We start from the raw sequence: 25,743 nt of genomic DNA on the forward strand, positions 1-25,743 counted from the left end.
TCCATCACATTATCGTCTGATGCTATCAAATTAAGAAGCTGCATGTAGTTAGAGAGCTGCATTATGGATAGCGTGGGCATGAACAAGACAATTCCTTATAAAGATTCTTCTTTCTGTTTGCAGCTAGGGATAAGTCTGAGAGAGCTTTTGGCATGGGCTTTGTGAAGTTGATGAACGCAGATGGAACAACACTGCAAGACGGCAAACACAATTTGATTATTTATAAGGTAGCTTCGGCATCTGCAGTCTTCACTTTTGCTTAACTAATCAAAACAACTCTCTTGGCTGACTTTTCCTAGCAATGTAACCATCATCATTGAAGAGATTGTTAATTTTTCTAGGATAATAGGACATTTTTTTTTTTTTTTTTTTTTTTTTAAAATACCCTCAGCTCTGCTTTCATTGATGGGTTTTCTGACTGCAAGTACACAAACCTGGTACATCTTTGCGTACCTGTAGAGCATTTTTCCTCTAACATCATTGACCTGGACAGCATGCAACAGGCCTGGTGAACAGGGCCTGTAGGAAAGATGGGGCCAGCTGTGACAGGACAAGGGGTAATGGTTTTAAACTAAACCAGGGTAGGTTTAGACTAGATATAAGGAAGAAATTCTTTACAATGAGGGTGATGAAACACTGGAACAGGTTGCCCAGAGAAGGGGTGGAGGCCCCATCCCTGGAAGCGTTCAAGGCCAGGTTGGACGGGGCTGTGAGCAACCTGATGTGGTTAAAGGTGTCCCTGCTCCTGCAGGGGGGTTGGGCTGGGTGACCTCTGGGGGTCCCTTCCAACCCAAAACATTCTATGATTCTATTCCCTAAAGTTAGAGGCCCAAAACAGACAATGTGAATAAACAACTATAGACATGAAAAGGTGTTTAAAGCCCTCTCTTGGCTGTCACTGTGCTGAAGTGTATCTGCAAATGAGAACTGCAAGAGGTCAGATGAGGTGTGTTCAGTGTGAGATAACCCTTGTCTTTGCTGTGTTCAACCAACAGGGTGATAACAAGAAAATGGAAGACGCTAAATGCTATTTAACTCTTCCTTGTACCAAAATGGAGATGGAGGAGAAGGAGGCCCCCTCGGGGAAAAATCTGCACCATCTAGCCAACTTCACACCCACTAAAGATAGTACAAAAGACAGCTTTCAGATTGCCACTTTGATCTGCTCCACCAAACTTACCCAGAATGGTAGGTCTTGCATTAGCAGCCTAGCAGTATCATGCTGTATATTGAAGGAAAGAAGGCACTTATGCAATTTTTTTGTGTTAAAGCATGTGTGGGCATGGTGCTTTAGCTTTAATCTTGCTCTTTCATGTGTCAACGGCAGCCCAATCCCAGCATTGTTGGCATTGCATTACCAGTGCAAGCTACAGAGATGTTTACGAAGCCACTAGAGACCACATCACATGAATATTTTATCCAAACTACCAAAGTTAAACCTAACAGGTTTGCCGGCAAGTATAGAAACAGCACCCGTCAGTGACAGTGTGTGTTTTCAGAATCCTTTGTGTTTAAGGTTAATTATCTTCTTTCCTCTGGCTGTTGAGAATGTAGCAGTTAGAACTGAACTCTTCAGCATGCTGTTACACAGTAACTCTGCTTTGTGTGCTGCCAGAGGGGTCAAAATGAAGAATGACGTATACATATGAATGAATGTGTGTTGGTAAATGATGCGAGGCTTCCAGCAGCTCTGGAAGGCTCTTGGTATAACATCCTCTCTGACTGGGAAAGAAGCATTTCAAAATGACACCAGCTGTGGCTCCATCAAGGTGTAGCTGCTGGGAGACGGGCATGGGCTCTTCTGTTTACAGTTTGAGCTTGGCCACTTAGCTTAAGTTAAGTGCCATACTGGTACATGCAAGTGCATGAGGAGTGACTCTGACTTTCATTATCCCATCTGATGTGCAGGCCAGGCACATTTGCATCTTTCTGCCCTCCTGTATGTAACTTCTGTTTCTGAATGTGGCATTCTTTGTCAAGGCTGTAAAGTTTCACATGTATTCTTACATTTTAAGGTAGTAAATGAATTTAGTTTCAGAACAAAAGTTTCACATGTATTCTTACGTTTTAAGGTAGTAAATGAATTTAGTTTCAGAACAGAGGTGATGTACATATTTCATTAACGTGAAGATGTGTGTGTGAAACCTGCTAGGCTCCTCTGAAAACCTCAACTGTAGCTTGTAACTAAACTTGAAGTCCTGGGATGTCCCAGAAATATGATATACAGCTCTGCAGCTTAATGTAATTTATATAAGAGGTTTCAATTTTAACTTTAAGAACCATCTCCAAGAGGCTGCTCTAAAGTAAACACAAGCATTAGTAAGAGAAGTCATGCACTCTAATAAAATTCCTAGCTTGAGATATCTTGAGTGAATGAGAAGCCTGCAAAATTGTCTACCAAATGCCTTGCGTTATCGAATTACACTGAGGTTTCCATTTATAGCAAAACTTAACTTTCTTGCCAAGACAAAAGAACCATCTCAAGGTAATATTCTGTACATCAGCGTGACTTCTCCTCGTAAGCCGATTCTAAAAATAACCTCTAGTACTTGTTCTGTATTGTTCTGCAGCCATTAAGTCAGCTGCATTGTTGTAATCTGTTTCTAACTGCTGACGTTCTGTCCTTGCTAGTTGACCTGCTGGGTTTGTTGAACTGGCGTTCTAACTCTCAGAACATAGCACACAACCTAAGGAAGCTAATGGAGGTGGAAGGCGGAGAAATTGTAAAGGTATGCATAGAGATTTGAGTCTCCTTGTTACACAAACGCTTAGGTACATTCTTGATGTTGACCTTGAAGGGGTCTAGTTGTGCTGTACCCAAAAGCTCTCTCTGTAGGCTAGGAGAGCTGTTCTAGCTGCTGAGCAACAGGAGGACAAAAGGTATACTTTGCCCCAAGAGCTCTCATTACTGGAATTCACCAAGAGCTCTCGTTAGTGGAATTCACCAAGAGCTCTCATTACTGGAATTCACCAGAATTACAGAAGTTAAATGTTACCAGGATTGGGGAGATAGTGATGACTTTATTTCCCCTGTATCGTTATGAAACATAAGATGGAACTGTATGGACAGAATTAAGTATATTGAGTAGGTATCTTGCTAGGTAAAAAGGCAACAGAACAGAAAAGAAAGTGGGGCCATTCAGAGCCGATAAGAAAAGATTCTCCTTGCTGTCATGAGGGAGAATGGCGTGACGATCATGACAAGCGTGTGAATGAATAAAGGACTAAGATCCCTTTTAGAGTATTCTTTCAGGTACAGCTTTTACAGGCCAACTGAGCTAGGCTGGAAGGGGAAGAAAGATCCAGAAGAGCAGGCTCTTGTGCAGCATTCCAGAAGCAGTAGTCTTTTACCACCCTTGTACTGTTTGTTTTTTCTCCTCTAGTTTTTGCAAGACACCCTTGATGCACTTTTCAACATAATGATGGAAATGTCAGACAATGAAACCTATGACTTCCTTGTGTTTGATGCGCTGGTGAGTGGGGTTTTCTGTGTATTTAGAGTATTTGTTTTTCAGCCACATTTTCAGTCTGTTCCTGGTGCTTCCTTAGATGAGTGATTTACCAATTTGCTCTGAGAAATAAATTATGTTTAAACACTTCTTAAGGCATTTTCAGGAGCTAGGACTGAGATACGCATTGAGCTTTTTAGTGACCACAGTGAGAACAGTAATAACTGTTTGCATAATTTATAGCAATTTCTTCAGATAACTTCTTGCATTAAGGCAATTTACAAAAGAGAAAAGCCGTATTATCTATATGAAGCACAAAGTGAAATGACTTGTTCAGGGTCACGGTGGTGAAATATTTGTGGCTGTGGTGGCAATAGAACCTAATGCACCCTAAATCCTAGCCCAGTACTTATCAGCAGAGATGACTGCTCCTCTGAACCTTTACAGAAGAATTGTAATGACTGAGTAAAAGACTTCACGAGGAGTTTTCTGCATCTTTGGAGGGGCTGCTTAGTGTGTGCATGAAAGGCACTGACTTTGATGTGAGTGCTTCATGCCAATCAACAGATGTGTACTTGACGGTTCAGGGAGAAATGTGAAGTCAGATGTATCCTGTACCCAGCTGACATCGGCGGGGGCAGTGAATACAGGGGGACAGAATGTCCTGCCTCTAATAAGTGTCATTGTAGTAACAGGACTGAGTGTTTGCTGTGAGTATAAATGATCAGAATCTCAAGTTCTAGCTTGAAAAGTGTAATTTCTTAGCTTGGAAAAACAGCCTTCAGCAGCTCTCTGCCTATTTAACCTGTGCTATGACAGTGTCACGTAAAGACTGTGAGTAGTGCTGCTTCCTACATCACCGTTGTTTGTGGTGTCACTCCCTTGATTGCTGAGATTTCCTATTTAAATGCTGCTATGTCCCTCTGAGTGATGCTGTAGTTGCACACACCATGGTATTTAGTCACTATTAGAATATGAACGACACTATCTGTAGCATTAATGCTATTAGGAAAACAAAAAACCAAAACCCACGACCCAGCAAATAATGACGTGCGATTAGAGACCAAATTATGTTTGTGTTAGAGGTTGTGTGGCTCTGTACATCTGTTTCCTGTTGAATTTTTGGCAGGTATTTATTATTTCTTTGATCGGAGACATCAAGTTTCAGCATTTCAACCCTGTACTTGAAACTTATATTTACAAGCACTTCAGTGCAACCCTGGCGTATGTGTAAGTATTGGTAACCACAAACCCACAGGCTGTTGTTCAGTGTCTCTCTGGTAATTTTGGTAAACTATGCTAATGTGATAAAGGCAGTATAGACCAGACGAGAGTGTTCCCACCCTATTCTCTGCTATCAGGAGAGAAAGAAACCCTGTAATTACTCTTTTTACCCTGTAAAAAGTTTCTATTTTAAGAACTTTTTCTATAAGGAAAAGAAACTGCTATCATGGAAAATCCTGTGTCAGACTGTGATTCAGACTCTCTTTTGACCTGTAGTCCTCTCTGTGTTTGTGTTGTAAAAGCATCTTCATGGTTTTCAGCCTGATTTCCTACTGAACGTGGGTTCTTGCAGTCAGTCTGTCAGTATGCACCTCTCCCTTAGAACTTTTCAGGGCTTTGGTGTAGTATTGCTGCTAAAAGATTGGTGAGGACAGGGTGGGTAGGGCTGGTGGTTACCGGTATGTGCAGAAGGCAACGGAAAATATCATTAGTAGGTATGTGGGGCAGGAGTGGAAATTGATGAAGGAAGACAAATTCATAAGAAATCTGCTCTGATCGGTATTGCTGCTCATGGAACTGTTTTGTCTTGCCAGTGTCTGCCTCAACCTTTTCAGTCCACCCCACCCCAAAAGTACTTCGAGCAGAAGAAAGTTTTAAATAGTCTGTACTCTGTGCTACAGTTTCAGGGGTATGTTTGAAGGGGGTCACGGGGAGCAGAAGCAGAACCATACGTGGCTGAAATAATCCAAACAACGTTGTGGTTGATGGTAGCAGAGATAAGAATGGTGTTCACTTCCACTCTCTGCCTACAACCAGGCAGGTTGAGGATGCCACAGGCTTCAGGAGAGTGCTAAATGTCACGGTGGGATTTAAACGTGCAGATTACATGAGATTACACTTATATATTGAAACTCTCTCACAGAGACTGTCATTCCCTAAGAAGAAATTTGTAGTTCTTCACATTTGGATGTGTGGATATGGACAGTGGAAGTAATTTTGTTTCCCTGTAGCATTTTTCTCTGTGGAACTCAAAGCAGTTTAAAAAAATTCAGCTCACAATCATTAGTCCTATTTTAGCAGGGAAGGCAAGAGCTGATGCACAGGATTTATTTAGGTACATGTGAAAACTGAGTCCTTTTGATTAACCTGTTGAGTTCATGTGCTTAAAGATGAGACATTTGTTTAAGTGCTATAGCTACTCATGGCTTAGACACCCAAGGATACCCAGGAAGTTGGTGGAGAAGCCAGAAAGAACACCCTCATGGTAACAGACAACTAAAAAGTTAAAACTGGGGCCGACAGGGCAGGGCAAAACCAGAAACCAAACTCCTTTTCCCCTCTAAAAATCTCTTCTTATTCTTACTGATGCACTCCTAGTCCTGAGTATTCAGCCTCTTTTGATGGCTGTCAGCTTAAAGATAATTCTGTGAGGAAACAAGATTCCGCAAAGCTCTGAGGTCCCCCTCTCCTGGATTGCTTTCTTCTTCCCTGGCCACACAATCACTGCTTGCATATGATTTCCTTTCCTTTTTCCCTATAAACTATGGAAGAATCATCATTCTTATTTCTCTGTACTATAAACAAACTTCTTCGTCTGATTAATGAGCACACTGTATCTTAGCTTTGTTGTTCCCTTGCCTTTCTTTCCAGCTTAGCTTGACAATGTAGTATCTGCATAATGCCAAGTGGACTGTAATATTGTATAGTGTCCTTCGTGTGCTCCACATGCCAGAATTTGGCAAAGCAGGGAATTGGATGCTGGCAGTGTGGCAAGTAGAGCAAGCAAGTGCAAAAGCTTTTCTATGCTTGGCTATCGCTGTTTTGGATGCCGTGAGTTGTTTAATGAAGAGAAGAGGATTTTGCCTGAATATTAACTGCCATAGCACTCACAGAAGATCCTGATCTTCTGATCTAGCAGAGACTAGATAGCAAATACTCATAATGTGTTTATGCAGGTTCTGCCCACAGTTCTCAAAGCACTCGGCAAGTATTGCTTCAGAAGAACTTTGTGCTCCACACATAAGAATGCTAACACACGCAGAAGGTGTCAGTCCACTTTCAGTAGTAATGGGTTTTCCAGCTTCCTGAACACTTCCTTTTAGGAGGAAAAAAAAGGCAGATCAAGAAGCTGGAATTTGTAGACAAACTTGCAGACTTTTTGAGAATTCATGAACTGGTTATGAAAATGTGGCATCCCATGAAGCCAAAGATTTCAGAAGGAAATAGGCTGTAAAGAGGAACCTTGTCTGTTATCTATTTATTAGACTGTAGTTCCTCCCTGAAATGAGGAAGCTGGACTTATACAGAAACTTAACTGTGTCTATATTTATTCTCCTCGTTGTTTTATTTCCAAAGGAAACTCACCAAAGTACTGAACTGTTATGTGGGAAATGCTGATGACTCCAGCAAGACAGAATTGCTGTTTGCTGCTCTGAAAGCCTTGAAGTACCTATTCCGGTTCATTGTTCAGTCACGAATATTGTACCTGAGGTGAGACCAAGGTCATTGCCATCCATACGTCTCCTTTTGGAAGTCAGTGGAGTTGGTTCCAGTGAACAGCACTGGAGGGGATATTCTTCAGCATATCCTCTATCCTTGAATTATTAAGAAGAGTATCTTTCTGCCCTTTGTCTACAGCTGGAGAAAATAAGTTGAGTGAAAATCGAAATACCTAATTTGAAGAGGAGAATCCTTTTAGTCGCCTGTAGCTTGCCATAAGCAGCATATGGTAGTGCTGAAAAGGAACCTGTTATTTATTAAAAAATTTAAAACATGGAATGACTTTCTTGTCTTGAGAAAGTTTAAGAACAAATGCGCACATGGTTACTTGTTAGGCGAGGTGAGGGTGACATGTTGTCCAGTTAGGATATGGTGAGTGACAGTGGCTTTGCCATAGCCTCAAAACATGTTTTCAAAGATTTACAGTGAATGTTTGGAATCCTTTTCTCACGTTCATTCTGGCTTTTTTGTTTAATGCTACTTGGAACCCAAGCAGAGTTTGATGGATGTCATTTTTACACTCATGTCTTTGTAGGAGGAGTTTGCTTTAAGGTGTTGTTCCACAGGATAAAATCGTATTTCGGCTACTGTGATGCTGTTAGCCTAGATTTATGTGTACAACTACCTTTTTCTGTTCTTTGTAGGTTTTATGGGAAAAGCGAAGATGGGGATGAATTTAATGATGCAATACGCAAGCTGTTCCTCTCCTTCAATGTCCTCATGGACCGGCCTTTAGAGGAGGCTGTCAAGATTAAGGTATGCATAATTTGTAGGGAGAGGTAATATCTTTTATTAGATCAACTGATACAGGTGGGGAGGGGAGGCAGAAAAAGGGACAAGCTTTGAGGCATGTAAAACCCATTCAGATGAGTCACACCACCTCTGAATGTCTTCTTTTAATGAACTGTGTGTGACAGGAAAGGAATATTTAAACCCCAAAGTTTATCAAATAAAGATGAGAGCTGTGGCTTTGCTGAAAACCCTTCAGCACCTCCTAGGATGAAGGCTAACAGTCAATGAAGATGTAATCTACTGCAGTGTGGAAGACACTTCAACCAGTAACACCAAACTTGAGGGCAATGGAAATAGAAATGTTAAACCACTGCAAAAATTAACGTAATGCTGGGAATGAAAAAACCAGCAAATGAAAAAATGGTTTCTAAACATATATTGGATTTTATACTCGCTTGTTTTTCTGGTGTCAACTGGATTACGAACTTTTTCTTTATGCTCTGAGGAGGAGCAGAGCAGCCATGCAATGAGGCTGCCTAATTGCTAAAGGCATTGAGGCCTTTAGATTGCTTTCTTTCAGTTCTTCTAGCCAACATGCTTTTCTCTGTTTGAAGGAATGCTTGATTCTAAACCTTTAATTAAGACTTGGGTGATTTAAAGCCCAACTTTGATTCTCATGCAGCCAGAGAACCTGCTGGCAGCAGCCAGAGAACATCAGAGAGCAAGCTTTAGTTGCTGTTGCACCTAGTTGTCTGGATGCTACGTGTCTGAAAGCCACACTAGTACTAGTACCTAGATAACTTACTACTGTGTATATGGACATGCTGAAGTATGCAGAACACTCAGTTACTTTAACTGACTGGTGCTTTTCATGTCAGGCTATAAGGAGCTTAATCCCTGGACCTGTAGGATGTTTGCAAAAACTGAAGAACTTGGCTACGAATCCTTCCTCCTTCACCTTTTCCACTCTGCGCTGCAGATGTGTGGTTGCTGGAGGCTCTTTGGATGCAAAAATTTGATCTTAAGCCCGTTCTCTACAGGTGTCTGCATATTTGCTCTTGACAAAAACTAGATCTGCTGTGTGAGCTATGGGCATTGTTGAGACTTTACACCCTTTGAGAATGAGCTAGCTAGTCTAACTCAGTTCCCATCTGTGTTTCATGTCCTCTATTTTTTTTTTTCTTGCAGGGTGCAGCTTTAAAGTATTTGCCAAGCATCATAAATGATGTCAAACTAGTATTTGACCCTGTTGAGCTCAGGTAACCATATTAAGTTTTTCCTCTAAACCCAGCTCATCTGTTGGGAAGAATTTTGGAAACTTTCCTAAAAACAGCCGCTTTGATTATGACATGATGATGCTCATACTGTGCATGAATTTGAGGAAGAGCTTGCAGGGCTTTGAAGGAAGTCAGTTTAGTTCAAAGGAATCTGTGCATCTCAACTGCTCTTTCATAGGCACTTCGAGATTTTACTGAAAACCAAAATTTGAGGACTGGGGAGTGATATGTTGAAATATTGTGCAAGTTTCCACCAATACTTAATGATTGCTTCTGAGGTAAACCGAAATGTGTGACAAAGGCATAGCCTTGGTCAGGAAAACAAAAGATGTATTTGTTCAGGAAATTCACAGCACTGTGTAGATCTCTGGTGTTCATAGCTTTGCCCGGAACCTCCCAACCATGCCTCCTTGTTCTGACACAAATAATTTGCTCATAAACAGTAGACAGACAGCAAATGTACATGGAATTTAATTTAATGGAATCTCAGCTTGAAATGAGTCATCTCTCTTGATGAAAGGGGCATCTGGAAGGATACGCTCTTGCCATTGTATATAGGAGTGCTTCGAGTTTCAGCAGTGGTCTGCTGAAGGTTTACAAAATTCTGCTTTCATTTTGTATGAAAGTAAGTATGATTATCTTGTGCTGGCACTGGAGGGCAGATAGTATTGTGTATTTATAAGGCTTGGGATGCAAGCTTCGTTTGAAGAGGTTTAAGCCTGCAGTCTCTGAATACTGTTCAGTTTTAGTAAAAGTTTCTTGAGAATAAGTTAGAGCTCCATATTAATTTGCCTGGACACCTCTTGCAGGTAATGTCCACGCAGTGACAAAACTGCTTGACTTGCCCAGGTGCAGACAGTGTATAAGTGTAGCATGGAATCACACTGGGTGAAAATGCTGACCATCTGCTTGCTTTTGTGGTTTGTACACTAGTGTCCTCTTCAGCAAGTTTATCCAAAGTATTCCCGACAACCAGTTAGTTCGACAGAAGCTAAACTGCATGACCAAGATAGTCGAGAGCGATCTGTTTAAACAGTCCGGTAAGTAGCAAATTGAAGTGTTATGATTCTGCCTGGGGCCTTGCACCCTTAAAAACAAAAATGTCTTTCATGTTCACGTGACTTTGACGTCAGTCATCAGTGGTAGTCTACTCTTAAATCCATCTTTAGAAATGTTCCTTGCCATGGAACAACCAAAACATTTTTTTGCTGTTCAGTCTTTATACAGTGCCTAATACCGTAGGATCCTGATCCAGTGTGTTGATTTAGAAAGAGGTAGAATGCAAGAGTGCACCATTTGATGCAATACATATAATTACAAGTTATTTATGACTCTCTCTAGTCTGTTAGTAGTAACTCAAGTGCATTTAAGCATGTTTTGGTGTCCAAGATAAAGTTATGAGCAGAAAGCTACTGTGTGGTACCCATGTATCCTGAATGCTGAAGAACTTCCTGAGATCACAAGGTGTGGTGCTCTGTTTCATTTTTTAGAGTGCAGAGATGCTCTTCTGCCGTTACTGACAGATCAGCTAAGCGGCCAGTTGGATGACAATGCAAACAAGCCTGACCATGAGGCCTGCTCACAGCTACTTAGCAGTGTTCTTGAAGTCCTGGATCGGAAAGATGTGGTGAGCATGAACTGTCAAGGGTGCAAATTAAGGTTAATCCTTCTTTTGAGAAGTTATGGCAAAGAAATATTCTTAACTGATGCTTTAAGGAATTACGAAGTTCTGATGTTAACAGAAATTGTGTTGCATTGCTGTTTAGTTCTTTCAATCTCCTTGCATGTTAAGGAGCTGTGTCTAAAAAGGAGCTGTGAAAGGCTGAGTTAGTGGTCATCACTACGGTACAAAAAGCAGTTGATTTCCTTTCTAGAGACCAAAGTGTTATTCCCAGCTACTTTGGTGGCTTGTTGAATTATTTGGAGCAAGTCATAAAAGTATTTGGTTTCTCATTTTCTCTGCTACGAAGTAGGGACAACGATCATTATTCTGTTAGGAGAATAGACTTACTCACCACATTAATCATGGAAATTGATTCTAAGTCGCTGTGAAAAGAATAGTTTGAACTGAAGAGCTGTTGGGTTTAGCTATGCCAGGATGAACTAATGAAGCTGGTGTAGATCAATTGTGCTAGCTCTCCACCAAGTGTATACCTTCAGTATTTGAATCAATTGCTCATGTGTTTTAAATATCCTTTTTTGCATCCTCTAATGACAATTAACCACTGTCAGGGCAGTTCTCCCACACAAGGAGCACTCAATAGAAGAGTATACATTAAGAATTGTCTCAAATTTTCCTTATTGAATATTCCCAGGGGGCCACTGGTGACCACATCCAGCTGATCATGGAACGCCTGCTAAGGAGAATAAACCGCACAGTGATTGGAATGAGCAGACAGTCTCCACATATTGTGAGAGCCTTTTACTTGCTTCAGTTATTACTTTACCATTTGTTATAGTGGAATTTATTCTCCTGGGAGATTTCAGTGTGTAGCAGTGGTTTATGAAATCATCCTTCCGTTTCCTGCAGGGCTTCTGTGCCGCTAAAACATGGCTTTCGGTGGTTGTCTGAGACCAGATATTAGGATACAAATTGTCCTATTCCAGCAGCAGTTGAACTGAGTCACAGTTGGCTGTGATTTCAAGTTCCTTTGGGCTCTCATGCACAGCAAATTTAGTTTCAGCACAGTTTTTAATACACAAGGAGTTTTTGCTAAAAAAATGCTCTTTTGTCACCTTGGCTGAATAGGGCTAAGTGCTGAAGGATGAGGCATCTCGAAAGGGCATTTCTGACTGCTTTGTGGCACCTTAGAAGGTGTAAGCAAGTTGGTATGTTCTAATTTGCCCTGTACTTCATGTACAGAAAGATGGAAAAATCAAGAGCTGGGCATATATCTCATCGTTGATGATCTCATCAACGCATACAAATATCTTAAGGGTGGAAGTCAAGAGGACGGAAGCAGTCTGTTTGCAGTGGTGTCCAGCGACAGGACTAGGGGCAATGGGCACAAACTGAAACATAAGAAGTTTCAGTTGAATATGAGGAAAAACTTCTTTACTCTAAGGGTGACAGAGCACTGGCCCAGGCTGCCCAGGGAGGTTGCGGAGTCTCCTTCTCTGGAGATATTCAAAGCCCGCCTGGATGAAGTCCTGTGTAGAATGCTCTAGGAGAGCCTGCTTTAGCAGGGGGGTTGGACTAGATGATCTCCTGAGGTCCCTTCCAACCCTTACGATTCTGTGATTCTGTGATATATACAGTATCTTATTTTTGATAACTCTAAGGTCAAGTTAATGCTATTACCAATATCTCAGCCGTGAGAATTAGTTGGCCATAGTAAATTTGAAAATTACAAAATCATTTAGGTTGGATATTCCATTGTTTTTAGGATGTGTTTTTCTTGCAAACTGTGATCCCTGGGGAGAAAGCAAGCTACTTTGTACTTGAAATTTAGGAACTCTTGACCGGTTTGGGGAGGAGGACTAAACAGTCACACAGACTGACGTCAGGACATAGATGAGCAGGATTGTGATCAGTGATATTTGATTAGGCAGAACTCTGAGAGCTTATGCCACTCTTCGAACTTACAGTGCTTAATTCAGGAAAATAATCAAATGTTTTGTTTTTCCTATTCTAGGGTATTTTTGTGGCCTGCATGACTGCCATCCTGAGGCAGATGGACGATAAACATTACCAGCATTACATCAGTACTTTCAAAACTGTGCAGGACATTATTGTAAGTCAGCCTGGCTGGGGGATTAGTTCAGTCCATAAAGAGTTACACTCTGCTTCTGAAAGGTCATTTCAAGTTACAGTATTCAGTTTGGAGCGATTATACTGCATTCATCAGCAATGACTTATGGGCACCTAATGCCACAGCCACTGGGAACGTATTCCCATCACCCCTGCTGGATATACGCAGTGGATGTTGCTGACTCAGCAGAGCCTGAAAATAGCATTTGTAGCATTGAGTAAATACATGTTTAATGACTGTTTAAGTCTGTGCAAGTAAAAAATTGGGCACCAGAAGAGTGAATGAAGATGAAAAGGAAAAGCATTTTGCCCTCTCTTGCTCTCCCTTTATCTCTTTGTGATCATGTTCTCTTTATCTATTAATTTCTAATTCTTTCTCCTCCTCTGGAGTTTTAATTAAATGCTTTAGTCTTGCTTTAGTGGGCAGCAATGCAAATAGTTCCTTCCATGTCAAAAACTGTGCACAATTCATGTCCCCAGGGACTTTCAACATGAAACTGGGTGAAATGTTAGGCTTTTGGTTTAGTGGTTGGGGTTTTGGGGGGTTTTTTTTTTTTTTTTTTGAGGCCCTTAGAATTCACAGCTCTGTCCAGCTTTTTCCCCAGACTGCCCAGAACAAGTCAGAACCAAACCCAGTATTTATGCAGGTCTCTGAAGCATGACACAGCAACTCTTCTGTCTTTTTTTGTCCCTATACTCCCTGTCTTGCAACTTAGAAGTGCATGGTTATTTAAGTACTGCCCAGGAAAGAGCCTGGAGTTGCATTCTTCATGTAAAAGCTGGATCAAAAACCACAAGATGATGTTTGTAATTCATTTTGGATGGCAGGTGATCTCTCCTTCTCTGTGCCGTTGGAATTGCTTGCAATCTGTTGAGCAACATAGCCACCTACAGGACACACACATTTCTGTCACTTCTACATCTAAAAGGCCACTTGGCTGCATTCTGTATAGAGACCACCCATCATCTAGTTTTAGAATTGCTTTTTATATTACCCAAATAATTTTTTTGTGAAGAAAAACCAAAATGAAGTAGATTCAGGAATGCTGCTGGTGCTCATCAAGTAAATGAGTGAAAAGGCTTTCAGCAGGGTTATGTAGAAATACTGTCTGAGGAAGGGTGTTAGGAAAACAAATCTGATGGTTTTCAGAAAAAGGTAGATTCAAGGCAGAATTGAAAGAAATTTTACATTGAGTGGGCCCCAATTCAGAATTTTTTTTTCCCAAAGAGCAGTTGAGCTCGTAGGTGACAATGGTAACCTAAGTTGAAGGTAAGGTTAAACAGGTGCTTAAAAGCTTTCATGAAACATAAACTTCAGATTGAAGCTCAGGTTGCAAGTTGAAGATGTCTTGTTTTACCTCATCAAGTAAATGAGTGAAAAGGCTTTCAGCAGGGTTATGTAGAAATGCTGTCTGAGGAAGGGTGTTAGGAAAACAAATCTGATGGTTTTCAGAAAAAGGTAGATTCAAGGCAGAATTGAAAGAAATTTTACATTGAGTGGGCCCCAATTCAGAATTTTTTTTTTCCCAAAGAGCAGTTGAGCTCGTAGGTGACAATGGTAACCTAAGTTGAAGGTAAGGTTAAACAGGTGCTTAAAAGCTTTCATGAAACATAAACTTCAGATTGAAGCTCAGGTTGCAAGTTGAAGATGTCTTGTTTTACCATAGAGTTCTGCATCTTCCGACTCAAATAGGAGAATATTTATTTTGTATTTCTGTGTATATACATAAATTTTCTACATGAAGATATATCAAGAGGGTAAATTATGTAATCATTAAAACTACCTGCATATCATTTAAACAGAAACTGATTGAAAACAACAATTTGTAATCTAATTTTTACAATTCTTAAATCTGCAGAAGCAAGCCCATGTTTGTGGTGGTGTAGTAGTTGTTAATATCAGTAGAACACTGCGTTTTATTTACTGCAATAACTTTTTATTTTTGGTTTTTATTCTTGGGTTTTATTTGCTTCGGTATTTTCAGCCCTGGCATTGCATCATTACTTGGTTGGTTTAACACTGTTACAAGTTAATTCGTATCTTCAAGGTGCCCCATGTCAAGTCCAAACCTTTCCATCAAGCTCTGATTTAATAAAGCCGAAAGGGTTTTTACTGAGGCAGCACCAAATGCCCATTTCTCTCTCTACATCGATGTCACTTGCCAATTCTCCAGAGCAAGCTGTTCAGCTCAACGGATTTTGTTGGGGTTTTTTTTGCTGGTGATCTTTGCAAGGTGGTGATTCTCCTGTGACCTTCCTTGTGTCCCTCTCATTTTTGAATGCTAATGTGCTGTCTTTGTAGAGAATAGAATCCATTTAAATGCTCATAGGTAGCATTTATATCTGTAGACACCACAATATAGAGATCAATATTCTTGATACTACCTTATTTTGCTCATCTCTCTTCTTTTTCCTTTTTCTTCTTTCTTATTCTATAGTTCAACCTTGTCTTGCCCCAGTCTCAAGGTGTGATACAGCTTTATTCGGAGCAGTTCCGTGTTTGTGCAGAGTGTCTTTTGTACAGTAATGTTCTAAACCATGTGTCTGACGGCATGTTCACTACCTCTGTTTAACTGTCCTTCTTAAACTGGACCAGAAAAGACTTAACTAATTGGGGAAGTGAAAATGCATGAGTTTCCATCTTTACAGAAGATGCTGCATAGGGCTGTTACGCTGTCGTCATTGACATTTGGAAGCAAGTCCTTGAATATTGGTTTTGCTTTTTAATCCAGCTTGTGCACCAGAACTCCCTACAACACAGCTTAATTCAAAACAGTAAAGACAGGTTTAATTAAACAGATCAACATGTTCTGTGGAATTATTTCTCCTTCTGTAATTGAATGGATGAGATGTCAGAAATAATTTAGTTACTGGACTATACCCACACGATAAGAGATCCTTCTTAGGAGGCACAGTGTACTGATTGCTAATCAATGCAATTACAAACATTTGCATTTCCCTGTATTTTCGTGTGGATAAAAGCCTACCGTATTCAGCTTGATGAGCTGTGGTTTTTGTTTTTCCAACAGGACTTCCTGATGGAAACATTCATTATGTTTAAGGATCTGATTGGAAAAAATGTCTATGCAGCTGACTGGATGGTCATGAATATGATGCAGAGCAGGTATTGCTGCTATTTTAAGTCTCGCTACTGCTTTGGAGCCTTGCTGGTTCTGAAAGGAGGGTGACTCACGCAAGCAGGCTTACAAATCACTGGAGTTACATCGGCTTATTTTCTTTTACAGTTTCAGGGTGATTTAAATTAGATTTCAGTGAATTGTGGTGCCTGTGCATTTCTGTTGACAGAACTGGAAATCTGTCTTCTCCTGCCCAGAGGCACACAATCAAAACCATGCAGTCTTTCATCCAGTGACTTATCTGCTGGAGAGTGCAACATAAATCAGAGAAGCCTTTTCACTTTCAACTCTGGGGGAATCACATGGCAGACATAAAGCTAGAGTTGGGCGTAAGTGTGGTCTAGGGTTTAGTGTGCTGGCCTGTAAACTAGAACTACCCAGGTTCATTGCTGTCCTCTGCCGTGGACTCCGTCTGGCCTTGTGTGAGTCAGTCCCTCCTGCTAAGCTAATTTGGATGGCTTTGGCTCGCTATCTGTCCACTGCACTAGGTAGCAAAGCATGGCCAAAACCCACGATGCGTGACACAGCAGGGCCTATACGCCTGTGAGTTTAATGTTCCCATGGGTGATATCAAGAGAACTGGGAACAGCATGAAGAAACAACAAGCATGTAACTCCTGTTTGCATGGCACTGCCATGCAAGTCATCCTGAAAATGGAGGCAGCTCCACTGTGTCGTGGAGGTGTGGTGTGGAGAAGGACATGAAAGTGGCAAGTGATTTGAATGCTTCACTGGTGAGGATAGGCTAAATTTAAGAGGAGCTGCCATCTGGATTGACGTTGCACTGTCAAGGAGATTGGATGACCTGAAAAGTGTCTTGGTTTTAATCTGCCTCCAGTCAAGGTTTCTTTTGTTCAGGACCAGGGAATAACTTTCCCTGAATGTCCCTCTACTGGGAAGGAGGTGAAATAGCATTATAGAGGAATACCTGTCTTATTTGGGAACATCTATTCTTGTCTCCTGAGCTTACATGTAAGAGTTGTAAACCCCGAACTGCAAGGTTATTTTTTCAAGAGACACCTTTTACTTGATGTTTTTTATCTCTTCCAGGGTCTTCCTCCGGGCAGTGAACCAATTTACCTCTGTACTTAACAGATTATTTCTGGATCAAGCAAATTTTGAACTCCAGGTAATAGTTCCATTGTTTCTGGATTTTTTTAACAGATCCCAGTCCTGAAAGGCAGGAAGAACAAACAAATCCCGCTGTTAACAGATTTGTTGATATGGAGCATGCCTGTGGAAAACGTCCCTAGTCTTTTATAGAAAAGCAGTTGTGAATTACAGAACTGTGGTTAGTGCAGCAGTAAGCTGCAGGCAGATACAACTGCTGCAGGCTTTACAAGGTCAGGCTGAGCAGCATGCTGACTGTAGCTGATTTGTGCTTGACTAGTTAAGAACAAAATACTGTATGAGTATACCCACTGTCACTTCCTTTAGTTGGAAAGTACAAGCTAAAAAGAGTGAGAAATTTTAAGTTGCTTTATGCTTCTGGCTTGCCCCCTATGGCTGAGGACAGGGACTCATCTGCCAGCTCACTGTTGGTGCGCTTCCTCATTAACGCTTACTTGGGAGACTATGGCATTTGGGGCTGTGTAGCTCTGTTGTGCTGGTTGTTGCTTTTCCTTTGTCTTCCCCTATTTTAGACTTGTTTCTCTTCCACAGCTCTGGAATAACTATTTCCATTTGGCAGTGGCCTTTCTCACTCATGAATCCCTCCAGCTGGAGACCTTCTCACAAGCCAAACGCAACAAAATTATCAAGAAGTGAGTTTACATTTTAAAAAAATGCCAGGCCTTTTTCATAGAACCGTGGAATTCTATTTTGCTTTTAAGAAGCTTCATTTGTACTGTTCCAGACATACCTCGTACAATCTTAGAATGAGACGAAGCAAGCCGTGGAAGTGCTAGATTAATGAGTGGTGCTAAAGGGAGGAGGGGTGACTAGGACAGACGTCGGGTCTTCACGCTGTGGATGTCTAAGTCTGGTCAGACAGATCCTGAGCTGTCTGAGCTCAAATTAAGCACCTTGCCAAAAGACTTTCCCCACTATAAAGTCTGTAACAGAAGGCTTGCCGTAGTTCCCAAAGCAATACTTTATGCGATTCCTCACCAATTATGTAAGGTAGATAAGCAAGAATGCTAAAAGCCCTGCAACTTTTTAGTCCCCTCTCTTTGCTTTTTCTGTTCTGAAAGTGAGAGCAGTTCAGAGTCATTCATCAATGCAAAAGTAGTAATTTTTAGTAGCTTAGCCAAATTCACAGACACTGAACAGCTTTTACCTCTGCATTTAGCTGAAATCAAGTGCCTAAGTATATTTGTAGATAGTGACATAGAGTTTTGTTAGGGCATACATCATTAATGTTTGCCATCTTTTTTTCCTTACAATAACAGGGGCTTTAAGAAGCCTGGTAATTAAATACTCTTGCATTCTCTCTATGTCAGCAGTTAAAGCTTTAGGGGAAAAACACCAAATACATCAAAATTCTGGGTAGAATTGCATGAAGCAGCAGGACTGCAGCTTTATTCTGCTCTCAGGCAGTCTGCAGTCTTCTGCCATAATGGCACGTGGCCATTCTCCTCTTCTGTGCATTGAGCATTAGTGCTGGGCGGGGTAAGGAAGAAAAAAGATGAGGTGAACGTCTAACAAAAGGGATGTAATACTGAGGAACTCCTTGGTAGACTCTTAGTATGGGAAATAGTCTGTGAGACCCCCTGGGTATAAAGGCCCAGCATATTCAGGTTTGTGTGTGGTGGGTTTCTTTAAGGAGAGGGTAAGAGATTTCTATGGTTTTGCCATTAAATTTCTTCAACTTTGCAAAGTTAATTTCAGTGCGTAGGACTTTTTCATCTTTTTCTTTCTAATACTTTTTTCTAGGTATGGGGACATGAGGAAAGAAATTGGCTTCAAAATAAGGGATATGTGGTATAACCTGGGTGAGTTCCAGCCAGCCTTATTCAAGCTCTCAAGTTGGGTTTCAAATCCTTTATTTCTTTATAAAAGCTGCTCGTGTTTAAGGCGGGGAAATACACTTAAGGTTTGGCTGGTTTAGAGCACAAAATCTCTTTTCCTTTTTCTGTGAATAGCTTGCAAAAGCTGATCTTTTCTCACGTCAGCTGCTGAGATGATTTCTTAGATTCCTTATAAAGGATGTTCTACCGTATGAAGGACAAGAGTAGAATTTTTCAGAGAGCCTTTGTGATTTGCAACAATTAAATGCAATTCAGTTCAATTATTTTCTTGGACTATTTCTGAATTTTGGAGCTGTAACACAATAATTCTACCTTAAATAGCCATTATCCACATAAAATATGCATTCTAAGCAGAATATCTGTGTTCTATGGTCTTTATTTTATATGAATAATGTGCTTAAACATTTGGATATCCAAATCCTGCCATTAGGATGTCTCTTTGACTTTGTTGCAGGTCCCCACAAAATAAAATTCATTCCAGCAATGGTAGGCCCCATCCTGGAGGTAACCCTGGTCCCAGAGCCTGAGCTACGGAAAGCTACCATTCCCATCTTCTTTGATATGATGCAGTGCGAGTTTAACTTCAGTGGGAACGGAAACTTCCATATGGTAAGGGAGCCTGGTATCTTCAGTACAGATGTTCTGCAGTATGCATTGGGCAAGAAGGACAAGAGAACATTTAAACAAAACCAAAACAAACAAATAAAACCCCACAAAACAAGCATTGTGCCAAACACTTTGGGAAGTTATTGTTAAGTGGTTTGTAGGAGTCGGGACTCTTCAGTTCCGTCCCTGACTGTACCCTTGCATGACTTTGATAATTAATGAATTTCTCTGCTTGCATACCTCTCTGCATTTGCAGATGTGCAAATACCCACATCTAAATTGTGAAGCAATGTGGAGTCCCTAGGAGAGTACTCTATAAAAAGTCATGTCTGTGTACTTTTATAACAATAATATAAATTCCCCCACGACAGATCCTTGGCTGTAAATGTAAGCTACTATAAAGAAAACTGCTGGGCAGTCAAGTGTTAGGACTGTGTGGTTGCTTTTACATACTGACTAATCGCTCGTTAACTTGAAATTTGACAACACATTTGTGAATACTGATGGCACCATTATGGAAAGGAGAACAGCAATACAAAGGACAGACACGATTTGCTTGAGGCTACACAAACAAAAGGACAGAGGAGGGAACCGGACCCAGATCCCCGAATTCCAATCCTGTGCCAATTTCTCCAGAAGTTACCTTTTATTGCTACTGAGAAAGCAGCAGCAAGTAAAGAAGGAAAAAGAGGATTTTCGCTTTTGGCCTGAGGTTAAGTTTTCACTGCAGTTTCTAAGGACTTATTCTTCCAGCTTTCCTCTGGGGATATCAGACATTAACATCTGAACTGGCAGGCAGGGGACACTGTAGTTATGCTGTAGACAGTCTTCTCCCTGAGGAGAAGGAGCCATCCATCCAGAAGGCAGCCACCTTGGCATTTCAGGCTGTTGTCAAATGTGACGTGCATCTCCCTAAGCACCATCCTCACACCAGCTTAGACCCCAGCTTCAGTGTGCATACAGGATCTTTCTTCCCTTGGGGTCATCAGTCTTTCGTGTGGTTGGCCCCAGAGTCTCGGGGTTTTTTGGAATCAGTAGAAGGAAACAGGATGTGTGTGGCATGGATTTTTCCATTCCAGTGGTACTTATATGCTAGCTACAGTTATAACTGAGACGCTGTACTTGACCTGCTGCACATAACAGGGCATAACTTCATGGCTAGACAGATAATCACAGAGGACTTGGTTCTTGCAGCATGAGAAGACACTTTAATTAGTAGTCACAAGTGTTTATGACGGCCAGAGCGTTGTGACTTGCCCTTAGCTGATGGTAGTAGTTCAGTTTCTTCAGGGTGACCATTATCATCTGTAAGCTGGCTGCTAAGATGCTTCTCCATCCTAGCAAAGCTGAACTGCTAATGGATGGAGAAGGGGAAGCATTACCCCAGAGCATGACTTCCCAGTGACTGTAGGATGAGAGAGGGAGGACTTCCATTTCCTTTCTCTGGTCTCATCATTTTGGCTTCTTACCATTTTTATTCTGCTCCAGCAATGAAAGCATCCTCTAGCTTGGTTTGTAAAACCGGTGTCTGATGGTGGGGCAGTTCAGAAACACCAGCCACGAGCATTACTAATGTTCAGACCACACTCTTGAGAGTTGCTGTCTATTTGACTGGATTTTTTTGCCTTTTCAGTTTGAAAATGAGTTGATAACCAAGCTGGACCAGGAAGTGGAAGGTGGCCGAGGGGATGAACAATACAAGATTTTGCTGGAGAAACTGTAAGTTTTATAAAGACCGTGGAGGCTCTCTTTTGCAGCTTAGTTGGCTATTTTTCTAATGCAAAGAAACCCTAATTCATTACTCCAGTGAATAGGGAGACAGTGCAGTTGACAGTGATCTTAATGCTATACGGGTATTCTGAGGCTGATTGCCTTAAAATGATGCTTTTATTCTGGAGCAGCAACTTGCACAACTACCCTAAACTTGTAGATGAAGGCCTAGAGGCAGGTGCCAAACTGGCAAGCGGGTTGTAAGTAGAAAAGCTTGAGAACAGCAGGCTCAGAATTAAAGCAAAATCAGAGCCGCCTTTTAGCACCAAGAGTAGAACCTAGGTTTTTTATCAACAAGGCAGGTTTTGACCTGCCTGGCTTGGGTATCTTGGGTCTGTGGGTGCTGTTCTGCACTGTGAGAGTCTCTGTTCAGGAAACATGCTTGTCTCTGTTATCTGAGTGGCTGTTTGGGTAATTTATGCTGAAATTCTACTTCCCACCACTCAGAATCCTAACTGAGTTATTCCCTTCCATCTCTCTGGGCCTATCTGCAGCCTCCTGGAGCACTGTCGGAAGCATAAATATCTGTCTGCCTCTGGAGAAGTGTTTGCTTTGCTCGTCAGCAGCCTGCTAGAGAACCTGCTGGACTACAGGACCATCATGCATGATGAAAGCAAGGAGAACCGCATGAGCTGCACTGTCAATGTGCTGGTATGGGGGAAGGCTGGGTTTGGATACGGGTGCTTCTTTCCTGACCTGGCTTTTGTGGATTCCGAAGGATTTTTTTTTTTTTTTTTTTTGGTAGGATTTTAAGTAATTCTTTATGCCATTTCTGGTTGATGATGGGTCTGAATCAGGCTACAGCTATCAGCAGCTATAAAATGTAGAAGATGTACAGTCCAAAATCAAGTCATGTGGCTGGTCCTTGTCTACATGGTAATCCGAAACCCTGAAATACAGGCAGGAAAGATGACTAGTTTATGGGAAACGTGGGCTTAAGTCCACTGTACAGAGCCTGTATAACATTGGACAAGTCACCTCTCTCTTTGACTTACCCCTTTTCTAGAGGCGATAGTAGCCCCACCTTACGTTAAAGGGATGGTTGCAGGGATATATGCACCTAAGTAGGCAAAATGACAGCAAAGGTCTTTGAAATATCTAGAACTGATGCTTAAGTTACTTGTCTAGAGATGATCATGCAAATCCATGGTGCTTTACATTGTAAAAGTTTGACCTTTTTCTTTCTATTCTTGGCAGAATTTTTATAAGGAGAAGAAACGAGAGGATATTTATATCAGGTAGACTGTTCCCCTCCATAAACCTTTATTTCTCTTGGTGTTCTGTACACTGATACAGGAGTCCTTCACGCCAATTAACAATTGCTTTTCATTTATTTAGGTATCTATATAAACTCCGGGACCTGCACACAGACTGTGAGAACTTCACAGAGGCAGCATACACTCTCCTCCTCCATGCAGAGCTGCTCCAGGTATTACACTAAAGCTAATTTTAGTTTCCACTCTCAGGGAATGGTTTTTAAATGAAGCGCAAACAGCTCAGAATAAACAATTTACTTTTTTCTTTTTTTAATGTGACTTTGCAGTACCTAAGTTCTAGTGGTCATTAAGGAGCTTCACAATTCTGCAAACTGCACAGCAGCTAAATGGATGAAAGAAGAAATCTTATTAGGATCAATTTGTTACGTACTCTTGGTGAAATAGTGCTATAGTGAGCTGGGAGAAAATGTCCCTGTTCGGGGTCATAGTACAGTTTTTTTCCACTTGTGTGTGAACAATGTAAAATGCATTAGCCTAAGCCATCTTAATTTGGATTTAAGTCAACCTCTTAATTTCTTCCACAGATTAATAAAGCATACACGTTGACTGAGTGTCTCAGCATAAGACCTTAAGCCAAAAGTCACACCAGTTTTGCAGATATAATTAAACTTGTATTAACATTTTAAAGTGATTTTTAAATATGACTAAAAAAAAAGTTGTACACGCTCAGATGAATTTTTCAACTGATTTGAAATGAACTTTTAGTGTAGAAAAAAGTTTGCACGTACCTGGAGCTTTCTGGGCACTTATAGGAATAACGAGAGAGTGTAATCAGATGTTTTTCTGAGCAGCTGGCTGGAGTGGTTTAAGACATTACCATGTACTGGCTACTTGTTATTCTAACCGTGCTGCTGAGATGCAGTGTTTGGGTGTGCATACCTAGTTTACATTAGTCAGTCAACTCGGGTTATAGCACTCTCCCTTTGCATTGATGATGGATTTGTCTTGAATGCATCCCTGCAGAAGGTGAGTCTATCCACTGTAAGGATTTGTTAATCTGAAAAAGTTCTAGTTCTTTCAACTTTGCCTTTTTTTCCTCTGTACTAGTGGTCTGAGAAGCCGTGTGTCCCTCATCTCCTGCAGAGGGACAGCTACTATGTCTGCTCACAACAGGAACTCAAGGAAAAACTCTACCAAGAAATTATCTCCTTCTTTGACAGGGGCAAAGTGAGTGTCTCTCTAGTGTTCCTAGAGTTCACTGGTAAATACTTGGCTTGGTGAATGTAGCTGACAGAAGTTGTTAAAACAACTTCTGTTAAAAGCAGACGTGATTCCATAACAGGTCTTTGATGCTTCGGCCTGGCTTTTTAGTAGAGACCATGGTACTGGCGTGAACAGGGTATCTATTTGTCCTGGTGATACTCGAATCCTTCTGTTTCCTTGTGAGTCGAAGGGTGTCTGGAAGGCTAGCCCTGTTCAAGACACTAGGTAGATGAGAAAACTATTGGTGTTCTCCTTTCTTTTTGTGGGTAGTGGCTTTGGTCAGGTTTTTGCATTACAGTAAGTATGGCTTGTCTGGCTGGTGCTGAACTTGTGTTAGTTGCACTTTGGATAGATGGGTTTACCAGGGCTAAACAAGAGAAACCCAAGGAAGCCTGGTGCAGGGGATGAAGTATTAGTGTAGGAGGAGGCCACCTGGGCTTCTCTCATTTGCTCTTTAGACATGTCCTTCCACCTCTTTGTGTCTCAGTTTTCCCTATCAGGAGTAACAATAGAAATGTTGCTTTGTAAATCACTTTCAGATCTACAAATGAAGAGAGCTGTGCGACTGTAATAATTATTGCAAAGAATGTGCAGTATGGAGTGTAAGGGAAAATTGGCAGTGCATTAAAGTCCTGTCTGAATTAAAATGAACTGAATTTTTTGTTTACCTATCTGTGGTAATGAATGCTTTTAACTGAGTCTTTTATTTTGCTTGTGCTCTTCTTCCCCCACCTGCCTCCCTTCACCCTCCATGGAGATGTGGGAAAAAGCCATTCAACTAAGCAAGGAGTTGGCTGACATGTATGAAAACAAGATCTTTGATTATGAGGGACTTGGTAATCTCCTGGTAAGACTTTTTTCTCCATTTTCAGCAGGCTGCTGACTGCTTAAATGAATATTGTTGAGCGGGATAAGCCCAAAATGCATTTATGTTAAAGACAAACAAACCAACATAACCCCCATAGTTTTGTAAAGCTTAATATTAGAAGAATGTATTCATAATTTTTTTAACATGTGAGGTTTTGACCTTGTAATTAGCATGACAATATCATGTGCAGATGTTTAACATTCTTACTGTTAATCCAGTAAGGTAACATTTGCATGGTGTATTTTCAGGTTCCATAAATCTCATCACTTTGTTAATTCTGTGATAAAACTACCATGTATGAACACAGAACTACAGAATCATCTTGGTTCTGAATTATGTTTTTTAGTGGTTAAAGATGTAACCAGATGGTCTTTATGTTCTTTCATATGAGAATCATCTGCCCAGTTTTATTTCTGCCAGTTCTCTGACATTTGTCACCATTTGTGTCTGCTCAGTTTGAGAACATATTTATTTTTAATTTGTGTTGCAGTAGTTAAGGATTTCGGGTATCCTTCCGAAATCCTAAAAAAGATGGCATTGTTCTCATGTCTGCAAACCAGGAAATGAAGTTGATTCTGGCCCAGACAAAACAAATATTTAACCAAGTAAATGGATAAGTATGAGATACTATATAAAAAAAAGAAAATGTAAAAAGTATTCTATAGGGCAGAACTAATAGATTGGGAATTGTCACTGGGAATGTGAGCTGCAGTCTGGCAGTGTCCTTGAATACTCCAAAGTGAAAATGCTGGTGACCTTTTTTTTTTTTTTTTCCCCTTCCCTCCACCCAGAAAGAACGAGCTACTTTTTATGAGAACATTATGAAGGCAATGAGACCTCAACCAGAGTACTTTGCTGTTGGATACTATGGTCAGGGTTTCCCCTCTTTCCTCCGGGTAAGAATTCTTCAGCACTCAAGTTCTGGAGTGGTGGGTACCCTAAAAGTCACGACTTTTGCAGAGTTTCTAAGAAAGTTTGGATG

General features: G+C 41.0%; 1 protein-coding gene across 1 annotated transcript in view; it reads left to right on the top strand.

Moving 5' to 3' along the window:
• The window catches only part of DOCK5 (dedicator of cytokinesis 5), a 70,370-nt gene that overhangs the window by 22,138 nt on the left and 22,489 nt on the right, over positions 1-25,743 (top strand). Inside the window, exons 16-39 of the mRNA XM_035891378.1 lie at positions 124-227; positions 996-1,188; positions 2,632-2,729; positions 3,384-3,473; positions 4,579-4,679; positions 7,029-7,163; positions 7,817-7,928; positions 9,093-9,163; positions 10,115-10,221; positions 10,672-10,808; positions 11,497-11,592; positions 12,817-12,915; positions 15,962-16,056; positions 17,119-17,197; positions 17,731-17,831; positions 18,943-19,001; positions 19,492-19,646; positions 21,277-21,362; positions 21,908-22,064; positions 22,611-22,651; positions 22,752-22,842; positions 23,738-23,857; positions 24,651-24,740; positions 25,553-25,657. Coding sequence (XP_035747271.1) covers positions 124-227; positions 996-1,188; positions 2,632-2,729; positions 3,384-3,473; positions 4,579-4,679; positions 7,029-7,163; positions 7,817-7,928; positions 9,093-9,163; positions 10,115-10,221; positions 10,672-10,808; positions 11,497-11,592; positions 12,817-12,915; positions 15,962-16,056; positions 17,119-17,197; positions 17,731-17,831; positions 18,943-19,001; positions 19,492-19,646; positions 21,277-21,362; positions 21,908-22,064; positions 22,611-22,651; positions 22,752-22,842; positions 23,738-23,857; positions 24,651-24,740; positions 25,553-25,657 — 2,522 coding nt within the window. The remainder of the gene's footprint in view (positions 1-123; positions 228-995; positions 1,189-2,631; positions 2,730-3,383; positions 3,474-4,578; positions 4,680-7,028; positions 7,164-7,816; positions 7,929-9,092; positions 9,164-10,114; positions 10,222-10,671; positions 10,809-11,496; positions 11,593-12,816; positions 12,916-15,961; positions 16,057-17,118; positions 17,198-17,730; positions 17,832-18,942; positions 19,002-19,491; positions 19,647-21,276; positions 21,363-21,907; positions 22,065-22,610; positions 22,652-22,751; positions 22,843-23,737; positions 23,858-24,650; positions 24,741-25,552; positions 25,658-25,743) is intronic.

Source organism: Egretta garzetta, unplaced genomic scaffold (assembly GCF_000687185.1).
Source record: "Egretta garzetta isolate BGI_Z169 unplaced genomic scaffold, ASM68718v1 scaffold233, whole genome shotgun sequence".
In the NCBI taxonomy this organism is placed as follows: Eukaryota; Metazoa; Chordata; class Aves; order Pelecaniformes; family Ardeidae; genus Egretta; species Egretta garzetta.